Source organism: Symphalangus syndactylus, chromosome 12, assembly GCF_028878055.3.
Source record: "Symphalangus syndactylus isolate Jambi chromosome 12, NHGRI_mSymSyn1-v2.1_pri, whole genome shotgun sequence".
NCBI lineage: Eukaryota > Metazoa > Chordata > Mammalia > Primates > Hylobatidae > Symphalangus > Symphalangus syndactylus.
The window spans coordinates 37,822,280-37,849,681 of record NC_072441.2 but is presented as its reverse complement, the minus strand read 5'-3'; the positions used below and the strand labels follow the sequence as shown (position 1 = coordinate 37,849,681).

General features: G+C 37.0%; 1 protein-coding gene across 3 annotated transcripts in view; it reads left to right on the top strand.

Moving 5' to 3' along the window:
* TTLL7 (tubulin tyrosine ligase like 7) overlaps window positions 1-27,402 on the top strand; it is a 135,653-nt gene that overhangs the window by 31,675 nt on the left and 76,576 nt on the right. For all 3 annotated transcript variants that reach the window (XR_010117321.1, XM_063624201.1, XM_063624200.1), the window contains exons 2-7: window positions 16,722-16,930; window positions 17,143-17,274; window positions 19,131-19,252; window positions 20,413-20,480; window positions 22,154-22,312; window positions 26,746-26,962. Coding sequence is in view for 2 of the 3 variants with exons in the window: in XM_063624201.1 (XP_063480271.1) it covers window positions 16,906-16,930; window positions 17,143-17,274; window positions 19,131-19,252; window positions 20,413-20,480; window positions 22,154-22,312; window positions 26,746-26,962 (723 nt within the window). In the remaining variant the exon portion in view is untranslated. The remainder of the gene's footprint in view (window positions 1-16,721; window positions 16,931-17,142; window positions 17,275-19,130; window positions 19,253-20,412; window positions 20,481-22,153; window positions 22,313-26,745; window positions 26,963-27,402) is intronic.

Genomic DNA, 27,402 nt, shown 5'->3' with positions numbered 1-27,402 from the left:
TTCTTCCGGGGCCAAAAAGTTTAGAGTGAAAAGGGGTCTTAGTTCCACTTTCTCTTTTTTCATGTTAATAATTGGGAACCTCAGTGCCTTGTGCAGTTACCACGCAGATTGTCGGTGTTAGAACTGGATTTGGAAATAGCTCATTCCTGAGTCAGTCACTGCATCTCCTACCACAGTGCAGCTGCAGACACTGTGTCCTCCTTCTGCAGGTTCAGCCCTTTCCTCCTGAGCTAATCCTTCCCAGTCAAAGCACATGAAGATTCTTAGCCCTGACCAAAGATGAGGTCTGAATGAATTGTGCTGCCTTGAACCAGAAGTCGGGGATGGGGTCTAGTAATATTCTCCAGGAGATTCTTGTGCACATTCAAGTTTGAGAACTGTTGGCATAGCTGGCAAAAGGTGGTTGTTGTTGTCCTTAGAAATCTTGTTGCACTCTAGAAATTTTGATAGCCAATTAACTGCATTTTTAAAAATCACATCTAAGATCCTGTTTGTTATAAGACACCCCATTATTTTATTTACTCAAAAAAACCTCTGCAAATTCAACTATGCAACAGTGCTTTCTTAGTAGTACAATTTTATTTTATACATGTCGAAAGAACCCTTTAAAGGTAGTTTTAAAAATATTGCATTACTTTCATCCATACAAAAGAGGGAAAATTTAAGTAAAATAAATTCATTAAGGCATTCTGTAAACTTCTTCACATTGGAAGGCAGACTCCTCTGAATCTCTTCTTGATTCAGCCCTCATTGTCTATGTTTTTCCACACAACATCATTCTCTGGCCATCAAGAGTTGATGCCACATTTCTTAAAAGAGTGTTTCACTATTTTCTGGGTTTTTCTTTCAGCTTCTGACGTGGATTCTGCAAATTTTGATGTGTATGTACAGCAGTGATAATGGTGTCAGGACTAACCACTTGACAGTGATTATAAGATAATCAGAATTTTAGAGGTTTTTTTTTTTTTTTTTTTTTTTTTTTTTTTTTTTTTTTTTTTTTTTGAGACGGAGTCTCGCTCTGTCACCCAGGCTGGAGTGCAGTGGCGCGATCTCGGCTCACTGCAAGCTCCGCCTCCCGGGTTCACGCCATTCTCCTGCCTCAGACTCTCCGAGTAGCTGGGACTAGAGGCGCCTGCCACCACGCCCGGCTAATTTTTTTTTTTGTATTTTTAGTAGAGACGGGGTTTCACCGTGGTCTTGATCTCCTGACCTCGTGATCCGCCCGCCTCGGCCTCCCAAAGTGCTGGGATTACAAGCGTGAGCCACCGCACCCGGCCAGAGGTTTTTAAATGTTAAAAAAAACAGTATGTATAGAACCAAAGAAATATGATGGTGTTTATGGACAATCTCTATTTTCTACCCATTTCCTTACTTCTATTCTAGAGATAAATACTGTAAATTATTCTTTATACAACTGTCTTCATCCATTTCCTTCTTTTCATAATGATCTGGCATCCTTAGTTTAGGCCGTGGTTATATTTAGGTTGGTATATCATTTCCTCCAGAACCTTCTTGCCTCATAGAGTATTTTAAATCAGGTTTATAGTTTCATGAAATGTAGCTGATCCTATGGAATAATGAATGTATTAGTCGGGGTTATTCATAGAAACAGAATCAATTATATATATGGAGAGGGGTTGGGGGAGACAGAGAGACAGAGAGAGGCAGAGGGAAGGAGGAGGGAGGGGGAGAGGAATTGGCTCATGCAATTGTAGAGGCTGGCAAGTCAAAAACCTGCAGAGTAGTCTAGCAGCCTGGAGACCCAGGGAAGAACTGATGTTGCAGCTTGAGCCAAAAGATGGTGTGAGGCAGAATTCTCTCTTTCTTGGGGGACTTCAGTCTGCATTCTCTTAACTGATTGAATGAGGCCTACCCACATTATTTATGGAGAGTCATCTGCTTTTGTCAAAGTTTACTGATTTAAATGTTAATTTCATCTACAAAGTATCTTCAAAGCAACATCCAGACTGGTATTTGAACAAATATCTGAGTACTGTGGCCTAGCCAAGTTGACACATAACATTAATCATCACAATGAATTTACCTTTATTCGTAATCTTAATTGTGTGATAGCAAATCTTGATTTGCCATGGACATCATTTTGAGCTTCCTAAATGATCTTAGCGTTCTCACCAATTACTACCTACTTATTAGCAGGTGGAAAGTTTCAGTTGTCAGACTCTAGATCTTTGGGGATGTGGTCACGATGTAGAAGTCAGATCTACTGATGAGAAAGAAGAGTTTGAAATATTTAATTATTTAAATAAATAATAATTGTGGACTTACAAATGCAGAGCACAATGTCTGCACTGTAGAGAATGCAGAATGTATACACTGTATATTCCCTTCAAGAAGCTTATATTTTAGTTGTTTAAAGAAGATATTCAAATGAAATATTTAAATAATCAAATAAGGCAAAAAACAATACTATAGTTAGGGAGAGCATTTAAAATTGCATACCAAGTATTATAATACCAAGTTTTAGCCTATTTTCACACTGCTATAAGGATACTACCCAAGACTGGGTAATTTATAAACAAAGGAGGTTTAACTGACTCACAGTTCTGCATGGCTTGGGAGGCCTCGGGAAACTTGCAATCGTGGTGGCAGGGGAAGCAGGCACCTTCTTCGCAAGGTGGCAGAAGAGACAGAAGAACAAAGGAGGAACTTTGAAACACTTATAAAACCATCAGATTTCGTGAGAACTCACTCACTATCACAACAGTGTGGAGAAACTGCCCCCATGATTCAGTCACCTCCCACCAGGTCCCTCCCTTGACACGTGGGGATTATGGGGATTAAAATTTGAGATGAGATTTGGGTGGGAACACGGAACCAAACCATATCAGTATTGTTGTAAGATTCATCTTTTTAATGTTCTTAATATAAGCAAGTCTATTTTAAAAGAGAGATTGACTGGGGAGAGATCGATGACCTCTTCCAAAATAATCCACAAGTTCCAGCAACATGGCATGCTCACCAAAGCCAGTTCAAGGCAGAAATAGATGACAATTTTGTGGTCCATTGATTAAGATTGTTCTAAAGAATGCACATTTTCCTTTCTAGTAAGACTTGTATATATGGATAATTTTGAATACTAGATAGGATTAAAAAAATAGTAAATTTAAATCCCATGAGGCACAACTGAAAATCAGCTTTGTTGATTTAGTATAATATTCAGTTTATAAAACTGAGATGCACACTGTGGGTATATGGTTACATGTATAATTTTATCAATACCTAGGGCCAACTGTCATTCTTGAATATATCTATCATTGACATGATCAGTGTCAGTATGTTTTAGATGAATTATTAGATTTCAGGTAGTTTTGGAGCTGTGAAGCTCTGAAAGCTGCAAAACTCTGAACTTCTCTGAAAGAAAATCTCTGAACTTCTCTGAAAGAAAAATGTATACGTTGAAGCTAGGAGGATACTGTTTTTTCTTGCTGGAGCACCCAATAAGATGATGAGTATCAAAAACATGTTTACTGCCTTAACAAGATATAGAATAAAATAATGAAACAATAATTAAAGTTTAAACAGATTGGTGATTCATTTCTACAGTGTTTACTCTGTGAGAGCGGAAGGTAGAGGTCAAGAGAAGAAAGAATGAGTGAAAAAACAAATTTGGACATTTGAGAGGATCTATAGAGATTATATTATTGTGCAATGGTTAACTTCAGGCACCAATTCTATTCTGCATTCCATGATTGTTTGTTAGAATGAAGGACAAAAATAGTTCTTTTCCTCTGCATTTCTATAAAAGGACTGGTTTCACGGCAAACATTGTGGTGCCAGATAGATACACTGTTTTCAAAGATTTGGAGTGGGGTTTGGAAAAGATTCTTATTTTAAAGTGAGCTAAAGTTATTAAAATATAGTTGAATTTAATTAGTTTTCTTTGGAGAGGGCCTTCACGTAAAGTTTATTAGTATTTTGTTTCTTTCCAAAGGTGATTTCATAAATTAACTCTGCAGCTAGTTTAATAATCTAAAAGCAAAATAGCCTTATTATTCCTTCCCTCCTTAAAATCTTTGGTTATACACAAAACTGAGGGAAGATATACAGAACATTTTATGAACTAGTCCTGTACATTTGCTTTTTTCCACATGGATTTTCTAAACTTGCATGATTCTTGTACCATAGCTTAATTTTTCTGGGATTTAATTTAATTTAGTGGGATATGAAAACTGTGACAAATTCTGCCTGATTGTAGAAATTAGTACAATTGCAATTTTATTATTTTAAATTAAAAAACCTTCTAGAGAACTGTATTCCCCTGATATGGTAGCTCAGCAGTTTAGCTCCTGTGTTCCAGGCTGTGTGTTTGAGATTGGAGAATATGTAAATTAAAAGACACTTTAAAAGCTGCTACCTAGCAGCCAGTTGTCTCATGGAGGAAACACGTAAGGAAACCTCCTCTTATTTCACGTGAGTTGTGGCATTTTATGCAAGGACATTTTGAAGTAATTTTCTTTATTTTAAAATAAAAAATGGATCTAAGTTCCTTATTTGTTTTGGATAGGAACCTGGTTTAAGCAAAAAACATGATTTTTTTTTTTTTTTTTAGTTTGTATTACTGAAAAGTTTAGGAATCTGTTATCCCTCTCTCTTTCTGCTCTGCCTCCTTCATGTTGACTTCATCCACAGGCTGTGTGTAGAGAAAGGATGGGGACCAGCAACTGCAGGTAGTGCATCCTCTCAGGTTCAAACACAGCTCACAAAAGAACCTGTCTTCTTCTAGATTCTGAAAATGAGTACTGAGCCTGATTCTCACTGGCATTAGTTGGATCCTGTGTTCATCTCTGAACCAATTCTATGGTCAAGAGGATAGGATCCCAAGAGGATAGGATCCCAGGATTGTTTAGTCCTAAGTCATGTACGCATCCTTGGAGCTGGGATTGGCATCAACTCCACCCAAAACATGCTTTGAAGAATGAGGAAGTAGTGCTTCACTAGCGGAAATTCAGATTATGGTTACAAGAAAATAGGTAAAAGCAGGCTATGGCAAAAATGATAAATGTCCAAAGTCATTGTGCCGTTGACTTTGTGTTTAGGCTATGTATGTTTTTTAGAAACCAAAATAATAATTTTTATTAGAGTAGTGTTGTCCATTAGGAGATGAATTTAGCTGTTGGTGACAGAAATTTCAAATAACATTGGCTTAAACAAGATGGAGGTTTACTTTCTCTGGAGCTAGGTGGTCCAAAGCTGATGGAGCATAACCAATGTCACACTGGATTGCTGCAACTCTTGCCATCACATTTGCATTCCAGGTTGGAAGGAAGAGAAGCAAATGAGTGTCCAGTGATTGTCTACTTCCCTTTAGAGGTGTTTTACTGGGAAGTCCTGCTCAACAACTTCTGCTTACACTTCATTGGCCAGGCCACGTATACCTGTAAGGAAGTCTGGGAAATGTAGTTACTTAGTTAGGCACAATGCTACCATTAATAATAACAATGGAATAGGTGTTTTATTAGTAAGGAAGAACTAGTGAATGGCTGTTAGGTAAGGAGCTAGTTGTCTTTGTTACTTGTTAAATAATATGGATGCCATAGGAGGTTTATTTAAGAATTCAGTGAATGTTATATATTTAAGATTTAAGACATAAAAGTAGATGGAAATATAAATAGTAAACTAATACAAACCATAAAATTGGCAATAAGGTGTGCATTGAATAAGTATCAAAGTAAGGGTTCAAAGGAAAAGTTAAAGATGATTCTGATGTATCTATCTCTTAGATGTTTGGCTATTAGTGATACCCTTTACCAAGATATGGAACATAAGAGGAATATCAGGTTTTCAGGGAAAGTTAAAGAGTTAAGTTTTGGACACTAAAAACTATAAATGCTGGCATCAGATGACATTTGGGTGATGTCATTTGTTCACCAGCTAAGCAGCTGCACATTTTGATAGCTATTGTGCATTTTTTGGCAAAGAATGAACTGACTATTTTAGAAATTCTCTGCTTCCCCTAGTCCCTCTCTTTTAAACCTTGTGATCAAAGTTATTGAAATCTCAGGAGACTTAAGTACAACGGACCCTAAGTTTCAACTCCACAGCTCAGAACAAGAGAAGTCTTTGCGTAGTCAAGTACAGGTTGGGTGTTTTGAGGATATGAAGTTCAGCTCTCTTAGGTTTGGTATAATTCTTTGCAGGATCAGGAAATGGGAGAGGTAAATGGATTGACAAAAGTGAGTGAGATATGCAAAAGTTAACTGATTACATCACATATTATTCGTAGGGAGCAAATAAGACTTTTAGGCTACTAGAGAACTACTTAAAACTGAAATATTATGTTGTAGGAGAAATATACCCAAAGGGGCTTTTGATTCTGCTTAAGTGCTTGATGAATATATTATGAAATAACCTTGTCTTCTGTCACCTTAATAACCGAGTTATAGCTGTTATTTGCTTTGAACTCTATTCAATTCACCACTTACTGAGTGAGATTTTCTGCTTTTTCATTATCCTAGGTACTGGAAATACAAATATTAATAAGAGAAAATGCCTTGAAGGTATGCTGTGTTATCATTACCCATTTATCAGTCCCTGCTTTTTCATGTCATAATAGGCTAAATTCCAAAGACAAGACAGGCCACAGAGTTTAGTAGACATTTTGTGTGGTTGCTCTAATTACACATACTATACATTTGCCTTTTTCCATATGGCTTTTCCCAACTTTGCATAATTCTTGGACCGTGGCTTATTTTTTATGGGATTAAATTTAATTTAGAGGGGTTTGAAAATTGTGACAAATTTGTCTGATTCTCGAAATCAGCACAATTGAATTTTTTTTTATTTTAAATTCAAAAAACCTTCTAGAGAACTGTATTTCCCTGATATGGTAGCTCAGCAGTTGAACTCCTATGTTCCAGGCTCTGGGAATAGGCTACAGCCAATTTGAACAATAAATAAGTATTAAGTACATTAGTGGGAGTTACTGTTGCTCAAGGTCAAGGTTAATTGTTACTAGAATGAATAAATAGTTCTTGTGTTTATTCTTACATAATATCATACTTGGCTCTTAGCAGGTTTTTAGAAGTAGTTGATCAAATGGTTCTTTCAGGTCTAGAACACACGACAGATCCAGCTTTGGGTAATGGGCCCAGCCAGGGAAAGGGAGACAAAAGTTACTATGTTCAAGGAGTAAGTAGCTTCTCTAAATACCCTTTCAATTTGTACACACAATGAGTGGTGGCAATGTTTTATTGTTATGAGAGTTGTTTGGGTGATGTCATCTGCATACCAGTCATGCAGCTGTGCATTTTGAAACCTATTGTCCTTTCTTGGCAGAAAGGACAGAAATAGGAGCAGTTATGCTTTGGAAGGGACCTTTGTGTTTAATTAACACCATTTTACCTATAAAAGTAGAGGATTCCCTTATCTCTTATCTCCACTAATTCTATTGTCTTATTTTCTGTTTATTTTCATCTACCCTTATTGCAAATACAAAGCTGAAATAATCTCACCCCTCAAACTGGCTCTTCTGTCTTCAAGCCTTCTCTTGATGAATTGTACCATCTTCTACCCAATTCTTTAAGCTAGAAATCTGCAAAATCATTCAGGATTACGTTTTCCTTATCAGTCACCAAGTCCTGCTGCTATTCTGCTAATACTGCAATAGCAGTGTTCTGTCTCCTTATGTCTGTTGCTTTTATCTGTGATCAAGCTCTTTTTTTTTTTTTTTTTTTTTTTTTTGAGACAGAGTCTCGCTCTGTCGCCCAGGCTGGAGTGCGGTGTCGCGATCTCGGCTCACTGCAAGCTCCGCCTCCCGGGTTCACGCCATTCTCCTGCCTCAGCCTCTCCCAGTAGCTGGGACTACAGGTGCCCGCCACCACGCCCAGCTAATTTTTTTTTGTATTTTTAGTAGAGACGGGGTTTCACCGTAGTCTCGATCTCCTGACCTCGTGATCTGCCCGCCTCGGCCTCCCAAAGTGTGTGATCAAGCTCTTATCATCTCTCTCTTGGACTTTTGTAATATCCTCTTAAGACTGTCTCCACTACTGCCCCCACAATAACTGCCAGTGTAATCTATCAAAAATAAATCTGGATTATGTTACTCCTCTTAGAGTCCTTCAGTGACTTCACATTGCTTATGAGTCAGGATCAGACCTAAGTTTCAGCAGTATGATTTATATCACAATACTTACAAAAAGACACATAATGATTCAAGCAAAAGTATGGTGGTTATTTCATTTCTACCTCTTCTTTCAAATGCCTAAACCATGATAATTATGTATTTATTCTTTATATTAAGAATTACATTCTTTGCATAAGAACACAGGTGCTCACTCTCTGTAGAACTGCCTATTGCATCATCCTTCCTCTCAAGGGGTATCAGACTTGGTGTTTATCATTCCTATGTATTTCTTTATATGCTTATTTCATAATTATTTCATAATTTATAAGAAATATATATTATTTTGTATAATTTTAAACTTTATGTAAATGATATATTGTATGTATTCATCAGCTGTTTTAAATCTTCATTTTGTGATTCAGCATGTATCACTGATATATAGTATTTTCATTGTATGAGTGTATTGCAATGTCTTCACTCCCTTGTTGATGTTGATTTGCATTCCTCCTTTCCCTTCCCTCTACAATTTTTTTACTATCCATAGAGGGTGTATTATTAATCTTTGTGGTTGTTGTTAATCCTCATAAGTTTAATTATTTTTGGTGGATTGCTTTTCTAGAAAATGAGTGTGTTGGTTAGTGAGCATTGGTAGCTGGTTTCGGGTCGAACAAGGGGTGTAAACTGTCTAGATTAGCAAACCTCATCTCACTTACCAGGACTGTTGGCAGTAGCAAGTGAGATCTTTTGTAGCAAATTTCTTCTTTTCTAGATGCTTTCCAAAGCAGATTATGAAAAAAAAGTGAGAGTCCTGCTGGGCAAATGCTTTCTCCTCCAGTCATTACTTGGCCAGGTGATTTCTAAGTCACCCACATTGCTGTGCTTCAAAAGACCAGTAGGAGGGAATAGACTCCAGCAGCGGTGTTCTCCCACTTTCCTGGATCTGCCCTGGCCACCAGCTGTTGCCTTCTAGTGTGGTAGTTTTCAGAGCTTTAGCCTACATCAGATTCACTTGGAGGACTTGTTAATTGATGGGCCTCACCTCTAGATTTCTGATTCAGAAGTTCTGGCGTTGGGCCTGAGAATATGCATTTCTAAGAAGTTTGCAGATGATACTGGTGCTCAAGTTCAGCATTTCCCAACCTGTTTTATTTTTTGACTCATGGAACTCTTTAGACATTAATATATAATTTCACAATCACCTACATGAATTTTTCAATCATGTTATAATTTCCTAATTTTTACTGTTTTGAAGAAGGACTTTAAGTTAAAAAATTTGTATCTGCATAATGATAAACATTGTGGTCATCCAGAGCCTTGCTACTCAAAGTGTGGTCTGTGAACCAGCATACCTAGGAGCTTGTCAGAAAGGCTCTACCTCAGACCTAACGAGTCAGAATCTGAACTTGAACAGTAGTCCCAGGTGTGCACATTACAATTTAAGAAACACTAATGTAGAACTGACATTAAATCCAATCTGAATAATATTCAAAACAAATACGCATTTTAATTTTTGATGTTTGAAAAGTGGCATGTTTCATTTACTTTTATTCTCTTTCGTATAAGAGAAAGCATGATTTCATATAAGAGAAAGCATATATCAAATTTGGCTTGGGAACCAAGTGCTAAAATTTAATGAAATTAATAATACAAAAATGGACAAAATTTCATTCATGACCTGATATTTGGAAATACTACTTTTTGCATATAAAAATCAACTGCCTTATTTTTATAATTTTTAGGAAGTAATAGATTTCTGACTGTTAATTGTAATGACCTCTCTGCAAATAATGTTAATGTGTGTGGAGAGTGTTTTTGCCTCAAAGTAAAAGCTTACTTGGATATATTTTTTGTTACATTTGTTATTTTTCTCTTTTTTTTGGAAGTGATAGTAGAAATATCTTTCATCCGATAATTACAATTTAGGGATCTGGAGAAGATTATCTTGAGACATATTTGCAAAATTGTTACTTTAAAATTTTCTTATAACTTGTTTTTCAATATCATTGTTCATTATATCTCTTTTCTTTAAACGATTATCTATGAGGATAATAATCTATCTTTTAGGGTTTTGAAAGTCAGAGTTTTATATGTAAAAACCTCAAAAAGTGCCTGGCACATAGGATGTTTTACATAAGTGATGATATCACCTCCATCCTTCTCTTCTTCTTTGTCGTCTTCTTGCTCTTCCTCATTATCATTGTTACAATCCATAGCAAGCTCAGGATAGAGTTCAGTTATCTACTGTGTGAAGCCAGGGGCAGACTGGACTCAATGTCTTAGTCTGCTCAGGCTGCTATAATAAAGTATAATAGACTAGGTAGCTTAAACAATAGATATTTATTTCTCACAGTTCTGGAGGCTGGGAAGTCTAAGATAATCCCAGCACTTTGGGAGGCCAAGGCGGGCGGATCACGAGGTCAGGAGATCGAGACCACGGTGAAACCCCGTCTCTACTAAAAATACAAAAAAAAATTAGCTGGGCGTGGTGGCGGGCGCCTGTAGTCCCAGCTACTCAGAGAGGCTGAGGCAGGAGAATGGCGTGAACCCGGGAGGCGGAGCTTGCAGTGAGCCTAGATTGCGCCACTGCACTCCAGCCTGGGCAACAGAGCGAGACTCTGTCTCAAAAAAAAAAAAAAAATTAAAAAAAAGGTTCAAGACAATTAGGTTCCTGGTGAGGGCTATCTTCCTGGCTTTCAGAGGACTGCCTTCTCACTATGTCCTTGGGCTCCAGCTTTTAACGTAGATTCAGTTGAACAAAATCAAGCATCTTTGTGAAATCTTCAATATGTTTTATTTAAAGGCTGAATTTTGAAGGTAGCACAAAAAGTGGGAAGGAATATGGGTTTCCTTCCCATACTTCTTCTAATAGGTAGAAGACACAAACCACTTCAACCTATCAGATGTGTGACTTTGTGCAAGTTTCTAACCTTGGAGCCTACATTTTCCCATATATAAAATGGGAATAAAAGGTACTGGGTATTTATTGGGTGGATTAAATAAAGTTATGTGAAAGTAGATACTGGTTTGTGTTGGTTCTTTTCTCCTTCCTCTTGTCACAACAAAACAGCTCTTATTATGTTTTTATTTAATATTATTTTACATGTTTTTAACAACCCTATTTTTGGATCCTCTTGACTTTTTGTTTGATTATTTTAGTAATCTTTGGGTGAGCTAAAAATTAATGTACAAAGACCTCTTATATTTACTGGGGTATGGATTTGGGGGTTGCTGGAGACGGTCTGAGTTTCCTTTGTGTTTCCTTCTTTTAAGTAAAAGAAGTTTGTCTTCATCTTTTGCCATAAAATATATCAGCAATGTTATCTTCATTGGTTGCCATTTTAGACTTTAGGGGTGGAAAGAATAAATCTTTTACTTTTGCAGCCTAAGAATTTATATCTGCTAAGTGGAAAATTAAAGGATAGGAATTTGATTTGACTCCTTGTTCAGTGCTCTTTCTACCGTATTATACTTTCATTTAAATGAAATAAAAATATTTTCACCTAAATGGAGAACACAGTTTGATGATTTTGGTTATCAACATGATAATATTGATACAAGATTTTATCAGATGTATTTTACTTTTTTGAACAGGTAATACACAGAGTACTAAAGGTAAGTACAAGTAAGTCTCCCTTAGCCCCACGCCTAGCCATGGCAGGCCACTACTGCTCAGTGGATACGTTCCATATATTCCTCTGTTGGTTTGCTCAAGTGGCAGTGTAATATGTAAACTTTTACGTACTTTGCTTTTTCCACTTAAAAATGTGGGTTAGAGCCGGGCACAGTGGCTCACGCCTGTAATCCCAGCACTTTGGGAGGCCGAGGTGGACGGATCACCTGAGGTCGGGAGTTCGAGACCAGCCTGACCAACATGGAGAAACCTCGTCTCTACTAAAAATACAAAACAATTAGCCAGGTGTGGTGGCGCATGCCTGTAATCCCAGCTACTTGGGAGGCTGAGGCAGGAGAATCACTTGAACCTGGGAGGCAGAGGTTGCAGTGAGCCAAGATTGTGCCATTGCACTCCAGCCTGGGCAATAAGAGCAAGAATTTGTGTCAAAAAAAAAAAAAAAAAAAAAAGTGGGCTAGGTGCGGTGGCTCATGCCTGTAATCTCAGCACTTTGGGAGGCTGAGGTGAAAGGATAACTTGAGGCTAGGAGTTTGAGACCAGCCTGGTCAATATAGTGAGACCCCATCTCTAAAATAATAAATAAATAAATAAATAAATAAATAATAATAATAATAATAAAAGCCAGTTGTGGTGGTATACACCTGTAGTCCCAGCTACTTGGGAGGTTGAAGCAGGAGGATTGTGGAGCCCAAGAGTTCAAGATTATAGTGAGCTGCCGGGCGCGGTGGCTCACACTTGTAATCCCAGCACTTTGGGAAGCCGAGGCGGGCAGATCACGAGGTCAGGAGATCGAGACCACAGTGAAACCCCGTCTCTACTAAAAATACAAAAAAAAAAATTAGCCGGGCGTGGTGGCGGGCGCCTGTAGTCCCAGCTACTCGGAGAGGCTGAGGCAGGAGAATGGCGTGAACCTGGGAGGTGGAGCTTGCAGTGAGCCGAGATTGCGCCACTGCACTCCAGCCTGGGCGACAGAGCAAGACATAGTCTCAAAAAAAAAAAAAAAAAAAAAGACATGCTCTGCTGCCAGGCTGTAGTGCAGTGGCATGAACACAGCTCACTGCAGCCTTGACCTCCCTAGCTCAAGCTATCATTCCTTCTTAGCCACCCAGGTATCTGGGACTACAGGCAGGCACCACCATGCCTGGCTAATTTTTAAATTTTTGTAGAGATGTTGCTCAGGCTGGTCTCAAACTCCTGGTCTCAAGTGATCCTCCTGCCTCGGCCTCCCAAAGTATTGGGATTATTTATAGGCATGAGCCGTGGTGCCTGGCTAATTAACCGATTTATTAACTCAGTATCTTAGCCCGTGTGTGCTGCTATAACAAAATGCCACAAATTGGATAACTTATAAACAATAGAAATTTATTTCTCAAATTTCTGAAGGCTGGGAAGTCCAGATCAAGGTGGTGGCAGGTTCATTGATGGTGAGGGCTGCTGTTTCTGCTTCCAAGATGGTACTTTGTTGTTGCACCTTCTGAAGGAGATGGATGCTGTGTTCTCATGGTGGAAGGGATGGAAAGGTTGAATGCTGTGTGAAGCCTTGATTATAAAGTCCTTCCCATACATGAGGAAGGAGCCCTCAGGACCCAATCACCTTCTAAAGGTCCTACCTCATCATACTATTTCACTGGGGACTATGTTTCAACATGAATTTTGCAGGGACACAAATATTCAAACCATAGCATGCATTAACAAGTGCTTATTGAATACCATGATCAGGCACTATTCTAGGACCTGGGAACGGAGGAGTGAACAAGATAGAAGAAAACCATCTTTTTGGCAGGTGATTATGATAAGGGTAAAAATAAGGCCTCTGATAGCCCAAAAGAGGGAGAAATGAATTTCTTCAGATATAATCAGAGAAAGCTTTCAGGAAAAAGTGGTATTTTATGTGGAATTTAAGTGTGGTAGAAGCTCAACGGAAGAATATGGAAGAAATGGTACTCTAGCACAAATGTACTGGAATTATTTTGGTTTTGTTTCAATTTCGTTTATCTATTGGTGCTTGACGGTTCTATGTTCAAGGTTAACATTTGCTTGAAATTTTGGAAAATTGATTACTTTTGTAAATAAATTCCGTTTCTTTATCTTAAAAATCATTTTGCGCTTATTGTCAAATTTTTTTTCTTTGAACTAGATAGGAAAACAGGATTTTTATAGGTAATTTTTACCTATTTGGTCTTTTTAAAAAAGTTATGAGTTTTCTTTTACTTTTTTTCTTGTAATTTCGTGTGTTGTTATAATTAGCTATTATTTATTGCATTGTCATCGTGTCCTTACAGTAGAGGTTCTCAACCTTGGCTGCACTGGAATCACATGAAGAGCTTTAGAAATGCTGATGGTTGGGGCCGGGCGCGGTGGCTCACGCTTGTAATCCCAGCACTTTGGGAGGCCGAGGCAAGCGGATCACGAGGTCAGGAGATCGAGACCACGGTGAAACCCTGTCTCTACTAAAAATACAAAAAATTAGCCGGGCGTGGTGGCGGGCACCTGTAGTCCCAGTTACCAGTTACTCGGAGAGGCTGAGGCAGGAGAATGGCGTGAACCCGGGAGGCGGAGCTTGCAGTGAGCCAAGATCGCGCCACTGCACGCCAGCCTGGGTGACAGAGCGAGACTCCGTCTCAAAAAAAAAAAAAAAAAAAAAATGCTGATGGTTGGGCCCTACTTGGTTCTGGGGTGTGGACTGGACAGCAGGATTTTCAAAAGCTCCTCACTCAGGCAATTCTGCTTTGCAGCCAAGGTTGAGAAGCCATTGGCTTAACATTTCAGAGGTAACTCAAACATGTTTTCTGCTTTTGGAAAGTAGGTAACTATGGTTTCAAATGAGTGGTGGGATAAATCTGTCATCTCAGATCTCTTGCTTAGAATAAAGCTGATTAGAATTGCCATGGTTGAATGAAGTCCTTGAGTTTGTTAAAGCACTTTGACTAAGGCATAAATGGAATTAAGTAAAGCGCATATATGCATAGTACAATTTTAAGAACTTTAAATTCCTGTATGCCTTGGGGAAGGGATAAAAGTTCTTGTTTTGAACTCTGTACAAATCAGTCATTTGGCTTATTATTTAAGTCAAAAATTAACAAATTTGTTTGTAGGATCTAGTATAGTTAGGCGAAGCTTGTTTTCAAAGTCTTGTTGACTTTGTCACCTACTTTCAATGTAATAAGTAGTTACTGTAAAGGGGATCTTTGTTTACTCCAGTAACAAGATGTTGGACAAAAAACTTGTAAACTCAAATAGTTACCTCCCTGAGGTTTCAGGGCGCCTCCAGAAAGAAACTGAACTAAACTTTACACTACTCCTTTCTTGTATTCTGAGAAGTGATCTAGTCTGTTTCCAGCTTGGCATTGGGAGCTGAGATCAGTTTAGAGATGTTTTACTGTGAATTCACTGTTTGAAGTATTGCAGATTCCCAGAATATGGCCATATCTTGTGGCATGTACTGCAGTAGGGTTGCAAACTTCTCATATGTCTATATAGTATGTTAGCATGGGGTCTGAAAATAGGGGAGCTTAATGAATAGAATAATTAGAATTGGGTTTAAAGTCTAAGTTTTCTATTTCTAAGCCGTGTTACCTTGATTTATTTAACTTATCTAGCCTTAGTTTCTTTTTCTGGAAAATAGGGAGAAATGATACCTAAATTTAAAGTTTGTTAATGAAATAAAATATTTAAAATGCTTAATAGAATGCCTGCCTACAGTTGGTCTGTAATAAATAAAAGTTCCCCAGTTTTGATATTGAATTATACTAGAGAATCATTTTAGTAAAAATGAGCCGAGATCGCGCCACTGCACTCCAGCCTGGGCGACAGAGCGAGACTCCGTCTCAAAAAAAAAAAAAAAAAAAAAAAAAAAAATGATACCTGAGAACAAATAAAACCCTAAATTTTCTTTAGTATTGAAACATTAATAATAATGAATATTTGGGGTGATATAGTCACATTTTATGTAGCTGAATGTTGGATGTTTCTGAATTTCTGATAAACTTGAAAATCTAATAAAGGTGTTGACATTATACCTTTGCTTATCATAATAGGTTTTATCATTTTTCATTGTGTTTATAGATATTTTACAAGAACTGAAGGATTCTTACAATGTGAAGGAGAAATTAGAAAGTTGATAGTACAGACTGAGCAACATGGTATTGTTAGGGCATAAATGCCTACGTTCATATATTTACAATGAAAATACAAGCAAAGTGTACTATAGGCCATGTTGAGATGTAGCCAGATCAAATTAGTTCATTCATTGTTGCATTCCTCTGTGTGACTGAATAAAATCATCATAATAATGACCCCACCCATTTTCTGTCCTTCAAAACTGTTCTCATTTTTTAAGGCACAATTCAAGATGTGGTTTACTTTATTTTATTAAGTTGTCCCCCATACTCCCTTATAAAGGAATCACTTCTCTGCATTCTGTCAACATGTGACCTCTACCCTGCCTGGCACTTTTCACTGCCTCATATTAAAAGCAGTGTTTCAGGCATTGGGTTGAAGGTTGTGTGGGTTTCTAAATAAGACACTCTGGCATTGACATTAGAAGGATCTTCATTTTAATCTCTGTGTTGGAATTTTCTTTGTAAAGATATATAAAATAATTTGTCCTTTCTAAGCTCAACTTATCTGTAAGATGGGGATAAAAGCTTCTACCTTACAGGTTTGTTGAAAGATTAAATGGTATAATATAAATGCCTAAGATAGTAAGTGTTCAATAAATGGTAGTGAATATTGTTATTGCTGTTATTGTTTGTGTATAGTATATTATTTATTGAATATACATGTGACACGTGACTTAATAAAACTTCTTCCCCTAGACTATGCATTCTTTCAGGATAGAAAACCATCACTTGGCATTTTGCATAAGGTTTAATAAACTGATTAACAATTATTTGTTGATTGAACACATTAACTTTCACCTTGACTTTTAGAAAGAATAGTCTTGGCGTATATGAAAAAAATACAAAAAAGTTTTTTCTAAATGACCTTGTTTTAAAATCACTGCAGGTACCTTGTTATCCAATAACTTTGGTTATTGGTTATCCTGAAATCTGAGGATTCCACCAAGATAATATGATAAGAACTTTCAGTGATTTGGAGCCATATCCTACTTAGACTAATGTGGAATTTCCAGATTTCCTGAGAGCTTGGTACAGCAGCACACACTGCTTGCTAATCAGCACAGGCAATAATGCCATCTCTGCCTCAAGAAGGAGGTAGGGAAATTGACTTAACTATGTTACAAAATATGGAGGTGTTATACATCATTACTGTTAATTTTTTTAAAGTATTAAAAATTAATTGGGGACTTTTTAAAGTACCAGAATTTATAATTTTACCTTGGTGTGGGGTGGGGGTGGTATTTGTGTTGTCTGGTATAGATTTTTGTTATTTCAGTGTTACCTGATTATTTTACATTTTTTTAAAGTTATTCAGGGACCCTCTCCCCTGGATTTGAATACAGAATTACCTTATCAAAGCACAATGAAAAGGAAAGTCAGAAAGAAGAAAAAGAAGGGAACCATTACAGCAAATGTTGCCGGGACAAAGTTTGAAATTGGTAGGTTTCCTTAGAATCAATCATGGGATTCTCATAATTGCTGGAAAAACTGATTTGGTGTTAAAAACAATGTAGAAATCCAGAGAGATAACTATCTTTTATATAATGGATTTTTAAATGCCTTCTATAAAATGTCTAACATATTAGAAGGATTCTTTTTCTGTGTGGTAGAGGATGATATCCTTAAAAAGATCCCAACTGATTTCTAAAATTTTAGTTCAAACACTTAATATGATTAGACATCTTAGCTGAAAAAAGGGACTTGGCATTGTATTTTTCTTTGAAGTTTAATTTTGTCAGCTCTTCAAGCTTTGAATTTCATAATAAGATAGGTTTATATATGACTGACCTGACAAATTTGAATTTATGAATGTAAAGAAAAAATGGATCCTTCCAATATTCATATATAACCTGAATGTTCCTAGCCTCATGGGTTTGTGTATACATAAATACCCAAATTTAAATAACACATTACATTCCTTCTTCTTTTTTTTTTTTTTGAGACGGAGTCTCTGTCGCCCAGGCTGGAGTGCAGTGGCACAATCTCGGCTCACTGCAAGCTCCGTCTCCCGGGTTCACGCCATTCTCCTGTCTCAGTCTCGCGAGTAGCTGGGACTACAGGCGCCCGCCACCACGCCCGGCTAATTTTTTGTATTTTTAGTAGAGACGGGGTTTCACTGTGTTAGCCAGGATGGTCTCGATCTCCTGACCTCCTTATCCGCCCGCCTCGGTCTCCCAAATAGCTGGGATTACAGGCGTGAGCCACCGTGCAGCCTACGTTCCTTCTAAACGTAACTGCCAGGAGTTCCATTTATCTCACCAAGCTCTTCCCAGGTATCTTTGAGATGCTGCAGGCAGTGTCTCTCATATACTCAGGAACAGTTGTGCTCCTGACATGCTCTTCTGAATTTGTTGTTGTTTTCTGCTTGTGAGCCAGGTAAGGAATAGTCTGTGTTGCTATTGCCCTTGCTCTCTACGTGAGCTTTAGGTGGCACAGCAGCTGCTGAGTCCTCAGGTTGCCAAAACTGCATGGTGGTCTGTGACAGATGAGAGAGGAATGTTCCTTTCCCCAACTCTTGGGATTGTACACTGTTACCTGGGACTACACCATTCTGTTAAGACTCAGGATTCTGTTGGAAGCCAAAAATTACCTGAAGTCTTCTGCTTATCTTTATTCCACACTTGAAATTCAGTGGAAGAAAAATGCCAATATGTTAATTGTAAAATCTAGATTGGAGAGGAACACATGAATAGTTTGTACTAAAAAGGAAATGTTCCTCTGAGCATAAACGTTTTCAGTAGGATTAGAGGGTTGGGAGCAGTGGAGAACCAAATCCAAATCTCTCCTGTGAATATTGCTTCATTATTTCACGTCCTAAGTAAACATAGATGAGTTGATTTTAAGTACTAAAAATAATTTGAACTAGGGAGGTGGAAAGTATGGCATAGGTGTGATGATCAGCGGATATTTTTACTTTTGCTCTTTTGTACCTAATCCAAGGTCATAAAAAAAGCTATAAAAAGTACATTTTCCTGAGTAGACATATTGTCTCAGCTGTGTGTGTTTTCCTTGTGCCATAAATAATCACTAAACCCTTTGGCAGTTTTGTGTACCTGTTAAACCTGAGAAGATCAAAAGGAAGGATTTTTGGGTGCAACTGAAAAACAGTTCTCAGTTACTACCGAGAATAATTTGGCCCTAGATAAAACTGTTGTAACTAAAAATAAGGTTATGCTGTAACTAATATTTTTCAAATGAAATACTGTGAACTAAAATTTATATAGAAAAATGTTTCTGCAATGAATATATTTCAGAAGTATTTTAATTTTGATTTAACTTAACTGTTTACTTGCAGTTCGTTTAGTAATAGATGAAATGGGATTTATGAAAACTCCAGATGAGGATGAAACAAGTAATCTTATATGGTGTGATTCTGCTGTTCAGCAGGAGAAAATTTCAGAGCTGCAAAATTATCAGGTAGGAAATTAATCATGACCAGTTAGTGGTATGAGGAAATTTATATGGATTCCACCATAACTTTTTTAGATAGGTTCTTAATCTGTTGCCTTATTACATTTCAGTTCTTACTCACCTGAATAGCCTGTTTTGTTGCTATCCAGTTGTATTGGCTCTTTGCATGAAGCCTGCATCTTTTGCAGACTTAAGTTTTAACCTCTTTCTATCTTTAGGGAAGAATCAATAGAAAAAACCTCTTCTGGCTGGGCGCAGTGGCTGACGCCTGTAATCCCAGCATTTTGGGAGGCCAAGGCGGGTGGATCACGAGGTCAAGAGATTGAGACCTTCCTGGCCAACATAGTGAAACCCCGTCTCTACTAAAAATACAAAAATTAGCTGGGTATGGTGGCACACGCCTGTAGTCCCAGCTACTCAGGAGGCTGAGGCAGGAGAATTGCTTAAACCCGGGAGGTGGAGGCTGCAGTGAGCTGAGATCGGGCCACTGCACTACAGCTTGGTGACAGAGCGAGACTCCATCTCAAAAAACAAACAACGACAACCAAAAAAAAAAAAAAACCTCTTCCTAAGATGGTGCTTTAAAGATGTAGAATAGATTGCACAGGGAGACCAGGATGCAGAAATACTTGTGATGTCAGCTATATGTAATCTGGTTTCATTCTTTTATTTTTAGAACATAATACAAACTTATGTTCAGAAGAAAATAGACCTCAAACTAAAAAGCCAAATATAAGGAATTCTAGAGAATTGACAGTTTGTGTAGACCTTCTTCATTTATTAGTTTAGAAGGTAATGTAAAATTGACTGTAGTGAACAAATAAGTCATTTTTACCAGTGCTTACGTCTGTGAATATAGTGAATCTAGAATAACAAAAGTAATTTGGATATTGAATTATCACTATTCAACCTAGAAGATTATAACTTTACTATCTATGTTAGATATTCTTTTGTGTTTTCTTTAAAATTTTGCAGTTTTATTCTCTGATTACCATACTCTTTAATTCTACAAATTCACTGTAGGTCATTTAATGTTAAATCTTTTAGATTAATAATTGGCAGTTTATTAAAACATAAAACTCAAAGGATGGATAGTGTTGTATTGTCATATACATGAATATAATTAATTCGCTGAGAATATTAATATTTACCTTTTTATTTTCCAGAGGATCAACCATTTTCCAGGAATGGGGGAGATCTGTAGGAAGGATTTCTTAGCAAGAAATATGACCAAGTAATCTTTATTTTCTTGTAATGGAGAAGACCTGTTCAAAATTTATACCATAAATACTGTAGTGCTATCTTTCACAAGGTTACATTGATTTGAAATGATATTTAGATGAGAGTGATAGAATTTTAGAGCTAGAAAGGTCTTAGAAGGTCTCTGGTTCCAGTCTTCCACTTTGCAGAGGAGGTAAATGAGGGTCAGAGAAATGAATATCTTGGACAAGCTCAAGCAAATTGTTAATAGCAGAGGTGGATCAGAATCACTCTCCAGAATCTCAGCCCTCTTTACTGCAACTTGCTGCCTCTTTAGTAACAGAGTTTTTCGTTTAAATGTAAGAGGTTATCTGTATGTGTCATTTAAGAGATACTTGTTTATTTTCAGTTAAACTTTGCAGGAACTAATTTGTTGCATTATAAGCTGTGTGTGTGTGTGTGTGTGTGTGCCCGCGCATGTGTTTGTGTGTGTTTTCATACTGGTGATTGAGCATTTAATACGTGCCAGGGATTGTACTAGGTACATGTATGCACACACTTACTCAAAGACACATGTATATATGCTCACCCCGGGATATACATGCACAGATATTTATCTCTGCAACCAATATTTAGAGTAACAATCTACTTTCATGGAAAAGCTGATAATAAGTACCCCAGTCTTTTACTTAATAAACTGAAAAATTTTTATGCAGTTTATATTCCTGTTGACTAGGGTTTTTTGCCTTTTTTTTTAGCTTAAGAAAGTTGAGTGATAAACTGATAATTTTTTAAAAAAGAAGACAGTTCACAGAGATTTAGTAAACTTTCTGACTCTAAAAAATGGTAGTATAAAAGGTAATCAGGCCGGGCGCGGTGGCTCACGCTTGTAATCCCAGCACTTTGGGAGGCCCAGGGGGGCGGATCACGAGGTCAGGAGATCGAGATCACAGTGAAACCCCGTCTCTACTAAAAATACAAAAAATTAGCCGGGCGTGGTGGCAGGCGCCTGTAGTCCCAGCTACTCGTAGAGGCTGAGGCAGGACAATGGTGTGAGCCCGGGAGGCAGAGCTTGCAGTGAGCCAGGATTGCGCCACTGCACTCCAGCCTGGGCAACAGAGTGAGACTCCATCTAATAAAAAAAAAAAAAAAAAAAAAAAAAAGGTAATCAAAAACTTTTCCCTATGGGTGACCCAGAGACTCAAAATAATTTGTAAAGAAGCAATATAAATAGTATTTGCCTGAATAATTCCTTACTCCCTACTCCCATCCCTGAGGCAGAGTTATTGACTCCTTCTACATGTTGCCTTGCCTTATATGCCTTTAGTGCACCTGTCACACTGTTTAATATGAATAGCCTATCTATATATTCCCTGGGAGCAGAGATGATACTAATTTATCTTACTATCCTCAGTACCTAGCACAGAGTGTGTACTCTAAAAAAAATGTTTTTGATATACTAATATGTAAATTAGCACATATTAGGGTAAGGTTGTTTTTTTTTTCACTGATGTGTCCATAGTCCAGAATAGTGTCTAACACTTAATAGGTGCTCAGTAGACATTTGTTGAATGAATGAATCAATGAATAAGTACATGAAGGAATGGAGAAAATTTAAATCTTTGTGGCAAATATCAGTAGCCCAGAGAAAGAAAATATATACAAGTTTGAATAGAAATTATTTTTCCTATTATGTCCAATTTACAGAATGATCAAGTCTCGGCCTCTGGATTATACCTTTGTTCCTCGAACATGGATCTTTCCTGCTGAATATACTCAATTCCAAAATTATGTGAAAGAATTGAAGAAAAAACGGAAGCAGAAAACTTTTATAGTGAAACCAGCTAATGGTGCAATGGGTCATGGGTATGTTTGCTTTTATTTGGAATATATAAAAATAAAAAAAATTTGGGAGTGGGGAGAATAAATGTGCATACTTACTTATGGGTGAGTACCAATATGAAAAAATAACGAAATAGGTTTCTAACTATTGTATTTTTGGAACCAAATATTTAATGATCTCTTTTCTTTTAAACTCTCCCACAGGCTTCAGTAATTCAATTAAAAATTTAATCAACAGGTTATGAGGCTTTAAAAGGAGATAACAAAATATAAGGGGAAAAAGCTATTTTCTGGTTTTTTCTAAAACATAAAACTCACATTTATAATAATTTCAATAGGCTTGGAGAGTAAAATCAGTTGCTACAGTAAAGCTAAAACTGACTTGGAGAAAGAAATGAAAAGGGAGTTATTCTTTTCATAGCTAGAAATCTTGAAGGAAAATACGTTTCTTCTTTGCCTTTAAATAAGTTTTTTCTTTATGTAGCCATGGTAATTGGATTAAAAGTGAGTAGAACACATTTTAAACTGAAGTTCCAAGAACTAGACATGTTAACTGAGAATAGAATGTGTAAGTAATACTGCACTGCCAATCATATAATAGTATAGCATGTACAATTATACACAGTACATAATAATAATGAAAATAAATGACTGTTACTGGTTTATGTATTTACTATAAAAAAAGAATGTGCAAGTAATATTCTTGTTTCCTTTTGCTTATGTTAGTTTTCTGCAATGTACTTTTTCAAAGAAAATGTGGCTGAGGCTGCTTTTAATAAAATACACTTGGCTGGGCGCAGTGGCTCACGCCTATAATCCCAGCACTTTGGGAGGCCGAGGCGGGCAGATCATGAGGACAGGAGATCGAGACCATCTTGGCTAACATGGTGAAACCCCGTCTCTACTAAAAACACAAAAAATTAGCCAGGCATGGTGGTGGGTGCCTGCAGTCCCAGCTACTCAGGAGGCTGAGACAGGAGAATGGTGTGAACCTGGGAGGCAGAGATTGCAGTGAGCCAAGATCGAGCCACTGCACTCCAGCCTGGGTGACAGTGTGAGACACTGTCAAAAAAAAAAAAAATACACTTGAGTCATTTTAATTTAAAATGCTATAGGAAAAAAAATATTTGGAAATATAGCCAGCAGGTAAATTATTGCTCAAAATTTTTCTTTTAACTTTTAATCATAACTTAATAATCCAATCATACATTATTTGTAAATGTGGTTTGGTAATTTTAAACTAATAGTATTAGTGGGAATTTTATACCAGTTGCTTAATGCTGAGTTGGCTGTCTCTCTGTTAGCATTAAAGGAATGTTTCTGGTGGTAAAGAATTGATTTTCACATTTTTCTCAATTTTAATGTTAAAAATTTAATATTAAAATATCTATATTTATATACTTATATTTGATATTAAAACATACATAATCTTTTAATTTATTTTGATGGCAATATAAACAAATAGCTGGAAAAGCAGATAACTGAAAGGGCATTATGTGTTCCCAGGGTTTATCTCATGTAATGCAGTAGCACCTAGGTAAAGAACACCTCTCTCATCTATTGAATTGTATCTGTTTCCTTGCTAATCTATCTTGTTATTTTGTCCATTATTGAAAGTGGACTATTGAAGAACCCAACTGTTACTGTTGAAGTATTTCTCCCTTCAATTCTACCAGTGTTTGCTTCGTGTATTTTGGTGCTCTGTTATTAGGCACATAAATGTTTCCAATTGTTATATATTTTTGAAGCATTGACTTTTAAAAATCATTATATAATGTGATTCTTTGTCTCTTGTAACAATTTTGCCACTCCAGGTTACTGTTTTATTGCAATATCTTTTCTATCCTTTCATTTTCAATCTATTTGACTTTAAAGGGTGTCTCTTATAGACAGCATATTGGTGGACTATGTTTTTTAAAAATTCATTCTGCCAAGCTCTGCCTTTTATTGGAGAGTTAATCTATTTACATTTAATGTAATTACTGAAAAAGAAATATTTACTTAGGCCATTTTGCCACTTGATTTATGTGTCTTGTAGCTTTTATTCCTCAATTTCTCTATATTGTCCTCTTTTGTGTTAAATAGATATTTTCTTCTGTACCATTTTAATTCCCTTGTTATTTCTTTTACTATATATTGAGTTTTTAAAAAATGATTGCCCTGGAATTACCATTATCATCTTAATTTATAACAATCCAGTCTATATTACTACCAACTTAATTTCAGTAGTGTATAAAAACTTTGTTCCTACATAGATTTACTCCCTTTATGTTGTTATTGTCACAAATTATATCTCTGCACCTTCTGTGTCTATCAGCATAGATTTATAACTGTTGTTTTATGCAGTTGTCTTTTAATTCATTAAGAAAAATGAGGAGTTAAAAACCGAAACTACAGTAAGAGAGACTTTTTTTTTTTTTTTTTTTTTTTTGAGACGGAGTCTCGCTCTGTCACTCAGTCACCCAGGCTGGAGTGCAGTGGCGTGATCTTGGCTCACTGCAACCTCTGCCTCCCAGGTTCAAGCGATTCTCCTTCCCCAGCCTCCCGAGCAGCTGGGATTACAGGTGTACACCACCACGCCTGGCTAATTTTTGTATTTTTAGTAGAGATGGGGTTTTCTCCATGTTGGCCAGGCTGGTCTCGAACTCCTGACTTCAGATGATCTACACATGTTGGCCTCCCACAGTGCTGGGATTACAGGTGTAAGCCACTGTGCCCGGCCAGAACTTTTATATTTACCTGAGTAGTCACCTTTCTGGTGTTCTTTGACAATTTGATTGTAATGTATATAATGTATCTTGATATGGATCTCTTTGAGTTTATCCTACTTGGAGGTAATTGAGCTTCTTGGATGTGTAGATTAATGTTTTTATCAAATTGGGAAGTTTTCTGCCAGTATTTCTTCAAATATTCTTTGGATTTTTTTTCTTTGTCTTCTCTCCTGAGACTCCTATTATGTGTGTGTTGCTGTACTTGATGGTATTTCACAGATTTTGTAGGCTCTGTTCATTTTTCTTCTTTTTTCTTTCTGTTCCTCAGACTAGATAATGTCAGTTGGCTTATCCTCAAGTTTTCTGATTCTCTTTATGCCTTGTCAAGTACACTGTTTATCTCTTTTAGTGAATTTTTTTTATCTCAGTTATACTTCTCAACTCCAAAATTTCTGTTTGGTTCCTTTATTTTTCCCCAATTTTCTATCACTATTGATATTCCTTATTTAGTGAGACACTGTTCTCATAGTTTCTTTCAGTTCTTTGTACATGGTTTCTGTTAGCTCTTTGAACAAATTTTAAATAGTTGATTATCCAGTAAACCCAATGTCTGGGCTTCCTCGCAACTGTTTCTATTAATTGATAGTTTCCCTGTATATGGGCCATACTTTCTTTTTCCTTTGCATGCCTCATAATATTTTGTTGAAATCCGAACATTTTGAGTATTATACTATAGCAATTCTAGAAATCAGACTCTCCCCCTCTACACAATTTGTTGTTGCAGCTCATTGTAGTAGTTGTAGTCTGTGTTCTTTGCTGTGTATGGCCACTGAAGTTCCTGTTCTGTTAGCTCAGTGGTCAGCTAATAATTGGACAGGGATTTCCTTAAACAGAACAAAACAAACAACAAAAAGCTCCCAATTTTTGTAGATGGCTGTGTGTGCATGATTGTTGGGACATGCCTTCAACATGCAAACAAATACAACTCTGCCTTAGCCTTAACTTCCTGCTTGTACAGAGTCTGATAGTTAGACAGAGGAGACAGCTTAGGGCCTTCTTGAGTCTTTCTTGAGCATGCTTCTAACCTTGGGCATGTAACTGGTCGTCTAGATTCCCAGGAATATGTCAGAGCTTTTCAAAGTTTCAAAGATTCTTGTTGCTCAGCCCTTCTTCCCAGTCTTTTTAATTGGTCTATTGTCTGCCTAACTGTTGCCCTAGACAACCTAGACAGTAGTGACTAATACATTTGCCTTTAAATGTTTCCAACAATTATCTCTGAAAGTAGTTGCCTCAGCACTGGTGAAGTTCCAAGTTAGGCAAGCTAAAAGCAAGCCCTTTGAGGTCCTCCAGGAAGCCACCAGACAGGTCAAAACAAACAACCGTAAGAATAGCCCATTCTACCCCCTCCAGGACCAGTACTGATATTGAAAATGAGGCTCTTCAAGGCTCCTGCTGAGCTGGGAGTGGATGATGGGACTAGATTGACTTAAAATGTTACAAACCTCTTTGACACAGATCCAGCTGTTTTTTTCTTAGTTAAGTATTCCATTTGCTGCAAGCGTTTGCTTAGTTTCTGGGGTTACAAAAAGTTGATTCCTATGATTTCTTTTGCTCTTCATTGCTTTTGTGGAGGGACAGACTTTTGGAGTCCCTTACTCCACTATTTTCCATTTGAGTATATCTGTAACTTTTTAAACATCTTGCTCTATGTCAAATCATTCTTTTAATTTTTTTCTTTAAATGTAGGATTTCTTTGATAAGAAATGGTGACAAACTTCCATCTCAGGATCATTTGATTGTTCAAGAATACATTGAAAAGCCTTTCCTAATGGAAGGTTACAAGTTTGACTTACGAATTTATATTCTGGTTACATCGTGTGATCCACTAAAAATATTTCTCTATCATGATGGACTTGTGCGAATGGGTACAGAGAAGTACATTCCACCTAATGAGTCCAATTTGGTAAGTGATACCAGACAGAAACTTATGTTTTCATTCATTTGTTCAACATATACTTTTTAAAGCATCCATTAGGCATATAGATTGTATGAATGACAGCTTCTCTCAGGTTTTTGTGGTCTAGAAGAATTGTGTGCATAAATAAGATTGCTTTTATCTTACAGGCTGCTTTATGGACATTAGAAAATAAAGGTATCTGCTAATTGAAGGCTAATTGGGAAAAAGTACCCTCTCTGGATGCTGTGAGCACAAGGCTGGGTTTCAAAGCAAACATCTGTATGCAGTGGCCCTGTATAGAAATGACTATATTATAAATAATACTAACATGCAATGGAGAAGTACAGATTAAGTGTTTTGGAGCTGTGTTGGGACAGTTTGTGTTCAGCTTCTCATGGATGACGTGGCATTTGAGCAGGCTTTGTATAACATGTAGGGTATGAACA